The sequence below is a fragment of the Lagopus muta genome, chromosome 19 (assembly GCF_023343835.1).
Source record: "Lagopus muta isolate bLagMut1 chromosome 19, bLagMut1 primary, whole genome shotgun sequence".
NCBI classification, from domain to species: domain Eukaryota; kingdom Metazoa; phylum Chordata; class Aves; order Galliformes; family Phasianidae; genus Lagopus; species Lagopus muta.
Window position 1 is genome coordinate 5,543,223 of NC_064451.1, and position 9,281 is coordinate 5,552,503.

The 9,281-nt window shown below is 59.4% G+C and overlaps 1 protein-coding gene across 1 annotated transcript; it reads right to left on the reverse strand.

The window, feature by feature from the left end:
* Positions 1–1,248: 1,248 nt before the first annotated feature.
* On the reverse strand, positions 1,249–2,815 carry IER5L (immediate early response 5 like). Its single transcript, XM_048965941.1, has one exon. It carries the CDS (start codon positions 2,304–2,306, stop codon positions 1,299–1,301), a length of 1,008 nt encoding a protein of 335 aa, XP_048821898.1. The 5' UTR covers positions 2,307–2,815; the 3' UTR covers positions 1,249–1,298.
* Between the last annotated feature and the right edge of the window lie 6,466 nt (positions 2,816–9,281).

The following is a 9,281-nucleotide window of genomic DNA, read 5'->3' on the forward strand; positions in this document are numbered from 1 at the left end:
ACGCGCAGAGGTGCGGGACGGGGGCGGCGGGGGCCCAAACCTGCGCGGGGCTCTGCGGGTCCGGGGGGGCCTCGGGGAGGGGATAAAGGGGGATTTGGGGGTCGGGGGTGGGCGGAGAGAAATGCGGGGTGGTGAGGAAAATGAGGGCGCAGCAACTTTATAATCGACTTTTTATTAAGATTATAAATTTTAAACAAATCTGAACAGTTTTACCCGGTGATATACAATGCCATATGCACAGAAATACAGGTTACAAAGGAAATAATAATAATAATAATAATAAAAAAGACGACGACGACAACAACAACAACAAAAAAAAGAGGGGGAAAGCAAACAAACAAAAACCCCGAACCGAACCCCAACACAACGTCGTCAGTTACACACAGTGCCGATCCCGTGAAGTTGGAGTGGGCAGAAACACACACGTGGGGGGGGGGGGGGGAACCAGAAAACCCACCTTTTTACAACAAAAGGTTTTTCTTTCCGAAAAAAAAATAATAGAAGAAACACTATTAGGAATCAAACGAACCTACAGGAGCCGAATCTCCTCCCAGAGCACGCTGGGTTTGCGGTGCTGGAAGGCCGGCACCAGAAGAGTTGAACTTAAGAAGCAAAAGGGGGGGGGGGAGGGAGGGCGGCCCCGCTTTTTGCTCCCCCTGCTCGTGTGACCCCATAACCCCGCAGCAGCGCCGGGGAGGGGTTGAAGTCACATCGCACGCGTTTGTAGGATTTGGGGGGGGGGGGGAAACGACAAAGTTGAAATGTTTTCATTTCTACCTTTTTTTTTTTTAATATATCGCACAAAGCGGAGCTGCCGGGGGGTCCCGAATTGCCCCCCGCCGCCGCCCGGCTCTCACGTGGCCCCGCGGCCGCCCCGGGCGGACACAAAGAGGATTCAGCCTGGAGGTGCTCCGGGGGTGGCATTTTTCTGTTTGCTTTTTAATTATTATCTCCCCCCCCCCCTCCTTCCCCTCCCCCGTTCCTCCTCCCCCCTCCGTTTGTTTGCTTAATTATTATTAATTTCTTTCTTTTTTCCCCCCTCTCTCTGCAAAAATAAACTCCCAAGATCTGAGATTTTTGTTCTTTATTGTACAATTTATAAAACATCGCGCTGCCCTCCCGCTCCCCCCAACCTCCCCTCGCCCCCCCCCCCACCCGCCCCTCTCCCCAACCCCCATCCCCTCCTTTGTTTCTGGGTGTCCCCCCCCCCCTCCTTTTTCCCCCACCCCATCCGAGAGCTCCGAGCACCGCGGCCCCCCCCCCGCACCCCCGTCTCTCCCTCCGCTCCCCTCTCAGCTCTAAAACGCGACGATGGCCCGAGTCCAGGCCCCCAGGCTGGCCAGCGCCTGCTTGCCGCACAGCTGCCCGTTGAGGGGCTGCTCTGAGTCCGCCTGCTGCCGGCTCACCAACCCCGTGAAACCGGAGCCGAAGATGGAGATCAAGTTGGAGATGTTGGAAGAGTCCTGCGGGTGTTCGGCGCTGCCGTACTCCTCGAAGCGGGCGCGTTTGGTGCACGGGGCGAATTGGGGGCCGCCCGCCACCCCGCCTCCCCCCGGCTCCCCTTCCTCCACCCCCTCCTCTTCCTCCTGGCCCGGGTAATACTTGCGCTTAGCGCCCGGCGGGGGCGGCGGGGAGGGGGGCCCCGGAGCCGCGGGTTGGCAGCAGCACGGGCACTGCGAGCAGCACTCCTGGTGCAGGTAACCGTTCTCCACCGTGGTCACGACGTGCGTGTCCAAATCCAGCACCGTGGTGCGGCTGCTACAGTGCTGCTGCGTTCCTCCTCCGCTCCCAAAGTCACAACCGGAGGAAGCGGCGGCGTAAGGGGGGGCCGCCCCGGCACCGTGTCCCGCTCCGTGCCCGGCGGGGGCCGCTCGGTAGAACCCCGCGGAGTCTCTGCACGGCGCTCTGTGCTGCAGTTCGGGGGCGGCGGAGCACAGCGGTACCTCCGGCCCCGGTTCCGCGCCGCCCCGCAGCGCCGCGCAGCTCCGAACGTCGCGCTCGTGGGGATCGCCGGGCAGGGGGGGCATCTCCGGAGGGGCGGAGGGCGGCGGAGGAGGGCAGGGAGGGGGAACGGCGAGCAGCGGGGCTCCGTCGGGGTAGTGCTGCTGGCGGCGGTAGAGCTCGGCGTAGCGTTCGCTCAGGTAGAGCTGGCGGGCGTTGCGGAGCACATAGGAGACGAGCAGGTTCTTGTGAAGCTTGATGCCGCCTCGCTGAGTGCGGGAGCTGTGGATCTTCCGCAGGGAAATACTGATCAAACTCTGCGCATCGAGGGTGCACTCCATCCTCCTCCTGCGGCCCCTCAGCATCTGCTCTCGCCACGCAGCCCGGGCCGCATCCACACGGTGCAAACCGGGAGGGCGTGCGGAGGGCTTTTGGGTCGATTTGGTGGTGGTGGTGGTTTGGTTTTTGTTGTTGTTGTTGTTTGTTTGTGTGTGTGTGCAAATCCAAAATAATAGGTTAAAAATATATATATGTATATAAAAAATAGGCTCCAAAAGGCAAAAAATAAAAAAAAAAAAAAAAAAAGAAGGGGTTTGGGGAGGAAAGGGAGGGGGAGGGGGGGGAAATGGGGAAAGGGGGGGAGAGCCGGAGAACGGAGGAGGAGAAAGAGAGGGTTGGCTTCAGGGGGCGGCCAGCGCAGGGAGCGGAGCGGGCATCGCCGTGCGCGCCGGTGCTCCGCGCTGCTGTGCTGCGCTGCTGCCGCGCTCCGAGCAGCACGGCGCGTGCAAGCAGTGCAAGCACTGCGAGCGCTGCGAGCTCTGCGAACACCGCCACCAGCGCCGCGCGCGCCCCCGCCCTCCCCGCGCGCCGCCCCCGCGCGCGCCCTCGACCCCGCCCCTCGGCCCCGCCCCCTTTTTCCCGCCCTCCCCCCGCCCCCCCACGGCCGGTACCTGTCGCGCAGAGGCACTGAACGGCCGCCCGCCCAGCCCCCGCATTTTATAGTGCGGCGCCGGCCCCGCCCCGCCCTCCTCGAGCAGATGGCCAATGGGAAAGCGGAGGGCGAGATGACGGGCGGGTGCGGAGACCAATAGGAGTGAGGCGGGCGCTGAGCGCCGTTCAAACGCCGACGGGCGCTCCGCCTCGCGGATTCAGGTGAGCGGGGCGGCGCGTGGCGCTGCGGGTCCCGGTTCCGCATCGAAGCCCGGTACGGCGGCACCACCGCCACACCTCCGTACTCTCCGGTCCCGGTAGCTGCGTGCAGCCCCCCAGCTCCGGCCTCAGCCTCAATCTGCACATTCAGTCCCTTTGTACGCTCTGAGCGTTGGGTGCCGCTTGGGACGGGCTCCAATCCCGCTGCTTTTTACCCCAAATGAGAAGCAGGGCCGTGTGTGGGGTGTGATTAATCAAGGGCTCATTGATGAAAGGCTCATTAAGGGCTCCTGCCTTCCCTCCTTCCAGCTGGCTGAGGGGTCGTGTTCTAACAGGTGTGTGCAAGGGGGTGGGATGGGGCTGATCTTTGTGTCCCGCTGTCCTTATTGAGCAGCAACGTGGGGGTTTTGGTTCCCCCTAAGCCCGTAGCTTGTTATAAGCCTTGGGGTTGGGGGAGGGCTGCAGTTTGGGGGGGACAAAGGCTGTGATCCCCTTTGCTAGAAGTGCTGGAGAGCAGCACAGGGGAGCAAAGCCAGCACTGCTGGGGGTTTCTCCCCATAGAGACCCCAGTTGGGAAGCAGCTGGTCCTCATCCTCACTTGCAAAGCAGCTCCCTTCACCCACTGCTCCTAGCTGTGCGGGATGGGCTGAATGACAGTGAGCATTGCTGCCCTTCTGTTGGATCCTCTTGGTCTGTTTTCCTGGTGTGTAAAATGAAAAATAATCACGGTCCTACCCAGAGGTGGCTGTAGCTGAAGGCAGTGGTATGGGCATTTGAGACGTGGGATTGCACTGCTTTCTCTCTGCTCGGCTCCTTCCCTCACAGCCCTTCCTTGCTGTAGCTCAGCCTTCTGTGCTGCAGCCTGTGAGCCAGGAGCTGCTCTGCACAGCTGGGGTGCAGCAGGGCTGTTGCTTGCAGCAAATCGTGGTTATCTTAGGGTGCTTTTGTGGGTGAACCTAGGTTTGCTCCTGCTCACAGGCACCGAAGGCTCTGCCTTTGCTGGGGTTGGTGCTCTCAGGCTGAGCCCAGCTGTGGCTTAGCAGCATTCCCCTGGGCAGCAGGGAAGCGTGGCAGAGGGTGCTGCTGCCTCCAGCCTGTGCAGGCAGTGCCTGCTGTCATGTCCAGCCTACGCTTGCTGCTTTCTGGCCCCTTTCCATCTGTAAAGTTCCAGCTATGGTGGTGGTCCAGGCTGAGAGCCGGACTGCCTGTCAGCTGGCTGCTATGAGTGCCTTGAGCAGCTTGCTGGCTTTGCTAGCTGCAAAGCATTGTCCTGGTGAGCATTGCATCATCCTGCTCCCCATCCTGCCCTGCCTTGGGTTTGCAGTAGGATGCTGCATGGTGTTGGACCTTCTTGTTTTAATTGTTGGTTAGCCCTGCAGGTTGTGGATGAAGGCCAGGGCTCTGCGTGCAGAGCAGTGCTGTGTTTATCAAGGTGCAGAGGGCTGTGCAGAAGTTAGAGTGTCCTCAGGGCTGTGGAGGTGTCAGGCCATCCCAGTGCAGGAGGTGCTGCTGCCTCCACCTGCCTGCAAAGTGCACTCTGCTGTAGCCTCCTGAGAAGCTTAATGTCAACAGAAAACCCAAGAGCACAGTAGAAGCCTCAAAGAGATGAAGTTGGAATTAAAACCTTAATCTTATTTACATTCACAGTAATTAATATACAAGCTATAAAACACGGGCTCAATCCTCTGGCTGGTTGCTGGGCACTGGGTGCCTGCAGGCTGCCTCCTGCCCGGCTGGCTCTGCTGGCACTGCGTTCTGTTTGCAGGCATGGTGACTTTAATCCTGGGCTGTGTGCTGTGGAAGCTGCCCCAGTTTGGCCCGTGGACTCTAAAATCTGCTGGAGACGTGAGAATGGCTGATACCTGTCTCAGCACATGGCTGTAAGCTCTGCTTTTCTGAAAGGATAACAAGTCTTGCATGTTTTCTGTCTCTGCAGCAGCAAGCTGGGGCAGGATGGGTTTGTTCAGAGCTTGCCTTTCCCAGGAGAATCACAGAGTCCTGTCCAGCATTGCCAGCCCCTGGTCTCAGGTGGGGTTTGTGTGTCCTTTCCATGGGAAAGGGCCCCAAGGACTCTCCTGCCGCAGGGGACGTTTGGTCTGGCACCACCTCAGCTACATGTCACTGCAGCTTTAGCTGCTGAGCACCAGCACTCCTCCAAAGGACAGGAGGATGGGCCTGGGTTTTGCAGTCTGGAGGGCTGTGTGTGTGTGTGCGTTTCCCTGCACACATGCTGCCAGTCCTGAGGGAACGGCAGGCTGGCCCAGGATGGGGATGGCACAGCTGGACCACGGCTGCTCCAGCACTGCTCACATCCCAGTGCCAGCGCTGCTCTCGCAGCCGTCGATCCTACAGCAGGTTCCAGCAGCAACCTGGCGGACCACTGCTCTCAGCTGCAGAGTAAACAAGCTGGCAAGAGAAACCATTTTGCTTCAGCTAGTAGGAGAAACCCTTTTTAGGTAGCACTTCCAACTGGCAAGGCTCTCCTTCATTAACCCCCTCCTTCCCTTCCCAATGAAACGTGAAAGTTGCAGCAATCAGAGATCAGGCGCTGGCTGGTGCATCTTTGCCACCTAGAGCGATGAACACAGACACGAATTTGCTGCTTGATCTTGTAATTTCAGTGCAATTAGACTAGCTGGTGTAGAACAATTTCCCCTTGAGCCTCGGAGTCCCGAGCCTGGCCATTGCTGAGCTTCTCTCAGACAAGGAAGTGTTTGGGTATTGGCTGAAACGCGGGTTTTTTGGGTACACCTGGAACCTGACTCCCTGGAGATGCGTCTGTGAGATGGAGCTGAGGGTGCCTGGCATGTCTGAAAAGGAGCCTGCTTTTCAGGCTTGCTTATTACAAGTCAGGCACCCAAAGCTAGTGGGAAGACAAGCCAGAACAAGGCTGCAGGTCGGGCTCTGGGAGCAGGGCTGGCTGCTGTCGCCCCATCCCCTGAGCTGGGTTTTTTAACTGCGAAGTGTTTAATGCCTCCCAAGCACTACTGCAGCACAGGGCATGGAAGCAGTGCTCTGATCTCTGGTCTGAACCCACCTGCCTTCATAGACTACTTTCTTCATTTCTTCTACCCTGGTACCACAAATCACGCACTGGACTTTGCCTGTGCTGCTGGTTTTTAGCCCATGTGTGTCTCTGCTTCTGGCTTGCTGTTCGCACAGCTTGGTCTGTGTTAGCTGATCTCTTCCTTGCTGGTGAAAATGAACTGTTGGCAGTGTGAGCAGAGCTGTGGCTGTTTGTGGGAAGGCTTCAGCATCCCCTTTGGTTTTGGTGTGGTTTGCTTGTGCACCCAGAGCTGTCGGGGTGATGCTCTGCAGTGACGGCCCCGCATTGCTTCTGTGCAGGTACACACTGCAGAGTGTGGATTCCCTGTATAACCACTGCAGGATGGTGAAGCCATGAGATAAACCGCTGAAAGTGTATGAGCTGCCATTTTGGGAAGGGGAGGATGAAGCATGCATCCAATCCCTCCAGTGAGTGCTTTGGGCTGGGAGCTTTCCTGGACACAGGGCTGAAGTCAGAGGTGCTTCTGCTCATGAAACCTGACTGTGCCCAGCACCAGCTGCCATCCTGGGGCTGTGAGGGACCAGCACTGACCACCCCACCTGAGAGCCTTGTGACCATGGCCTGAGGGATGTGATGACTCTGTGATGGCTCCTGTGCTGGGAACAGGAACAAATATCACTTGGAGCCAGTGGGGAGGTGAGTGCCAGACTAATGGAGCTTGCTTTCTGCCTGGGAAAGGTGGCTCTGCCCCCTGGTTTGGCTGTGGGTCGAGCAGCTGGCCTCCCTCCCCATGTTGGTGTTTGGCTTGTAGGTAGATTGTCCCAGGGAAAATGCAAGAGAAGATCCCTCCAATTTTCTTTTGCTTCAAGTGGGACCAGGTCCCTGCTGTGGGTTTTGCTGGAGGCTGTGGCCATCACCACCAGTTCCTTGGAGAAAGCTGGTCTGTGCTGGGGGCTCCGTGGGCAGCTGGTGGTGATGGACCACGTACTCTTGGCTTCCCAGAACCGCTTTGGGAATTTGCTGCTGCCACCTCAGAGCATCTCTTCCAGGAGGAATGAGTTGTCCCTGGGCTCTCTGCTGGGCTGTGGTATCTGATAGTGACCTTATTTAATTGCCAGGCCAAGTATTTTGATGTTGCTTAGCTGAGGGTTGGTCCTTGGGCTCAGTCTGAACCCATGTTACAGCTCTAGCAGCAGCTGTGCTGGACTGTGCTCTACCCTAAGCCTCCAGCATGAATGAGGGTCAGCTCCTGCAATTCTCCACCCACCTGTCCTGGTGGCTCGTAGGTGCCAACCTGCCTGTCCCACCGTGCAGGCAGTGTGCGAGCAGCCGGGGCAGCCGGATTGAGCAAAAATCACATGGAAGTTGGAGCCGCAGCTCACGTGCGGTCTGGGTGCCGGCATGGTGCACGGGATCTGCGTGGGCTCCTGGACCCGGCAATGGTGCGGTTCCCCTCTTGAAACGTGACCTGAAGGGCGCACAGCCGGCGCTGCCAGCCGACACGGGCTCCGAACGGTTAATCGCTGCGATGTAATGGCAGCTTTCCCCCCGCGGAGCCCTTTCTGCCGGATGGGAGCGTGGCCTCGCCCTGCCCGGGGACAGATGGCTGGCCGGAGGACTACAGTCCTTGGCAGGGAGCAAAGCGCTGGGGGATGCCGGGACTGGTAGTCTGGGGACAGTGAGGTCCCCGCTGTCACTCGTGGCTGGGGCGGGGGGACCCGGAGGGGTTGTGCGGGCTCGGGGAGGAGCCAGCGTCTTCACCCACTTTGTTGTTAAATACCTTAAAGGAGCAGTGGCTGTGCCCGAGCGAGCTCCCTAGCGGAGCCGCGCAACCCGGACTGTGGGCTTTTTAAAGATAAAAATCGCTCGCGTGGCCTTTGGGATTAACGAGCTCGGTAACTCCTTCGGTGCCTGGGCGCCGGCAGCTGGCAATGGCCTCGCTGCGCCGCCGCTCCTGCATCCCTGCCGGAGCATCCCTGTGCCGCGCCGGGATGCTGCTGAGTGTTGGTGCTCCCGGGGTCAAGAAGCCGGCACTGGGGCTTGCGGGGGGGGAGGACGGGGGGGGACGGGACACATCCCTGCGTGTGAGCCCCGCAGCTGAAGAGCTTCAGAGCAAAGCACGGAGTTGTGGCAGTGTGAGCAGCCGTGCAGCTTTCTTGTGCCGCGGTGGCGTGGCTGTGACCTGCAGATTTCTCTCCCGGTGTAGCTCAGCCTGGCACGCGGTGCTTACAGCCAGCTGCCCCAGCCTGGCCCTGCGGCTCGCCTGGCTCCTGTTCAGCAGCTCGGGTGAAATCTGGAGGGAGGGGACAGCAGAGCACCCGCTCCCCGCTGCAGCTCCCACCTGCAATGGGGCAGGCACTGGGTGCAGGGATGGGGACTGCAGCGGGAGCTGCAGCCAGGTGAGTGCTGGGACCACGTCGAGGGGCTGGCAGTAAAATGCTGACCCCACAGAGCCATCCTGGCACCTGACTGCCTCCGAAGGCTCTGTCCCTGCTGCTCTTTTCTTGCCTCTGCACCCTACTGGATGACATCCCTCTGCTGGCATGCATGCTGGAGGGGGGCTGCTGGGGCCTCGCTAACTGGAAAAGCAGGAATAACCACCAAAATGCAACCGGCGGGGAGGGCTCAGTGCTGGCAGCTGAGCCGGTTGGTGCTGGGTGATGCTGTGGGGAAGACGGCCCAGGCCTGCCCATGTTCCCGTGGCTGCATGCTGCAGCTCACCCATGAGCCTGAAGGCAAGCAGAGGCTTTGGGTGGCAGCGCTGAGCCCAGTGCTGTTACCCCCACTTTGCTTCTCTGGGTGCTGGTTGGCTGCTCGTCCGCAGAGGGGCTGAATTACGTCCTTTTTTCCTTCTGCCTGCAAGTGTTGGAGGCAGCATTGGGCACATCCAATCCCGTCTGGAACCAGGCTCTGCTGGCTCTTGCTGGGGGTTCAAGCTGCATAAGGCTGCATGTGCTGCATGGCACAGCTCAGCCTGTGCTGCTAAAGCTGCTAACCTTGGTCCCATTGCTCGCTGCCTGCACTCTCCTTGGCACTATGATGTGCTGATGCTTGCTGCCTTGCAAAAGGCTCCTGCATGTGTGTGCTGAGCTTGGTGGGAACCTGCCTGTAAAGCTCTGAGCCCCAATGCTGTGTTTGGGGGGAGCATGGGCTGCACAGGGACCTGGTGGTGATATCTGGTGGG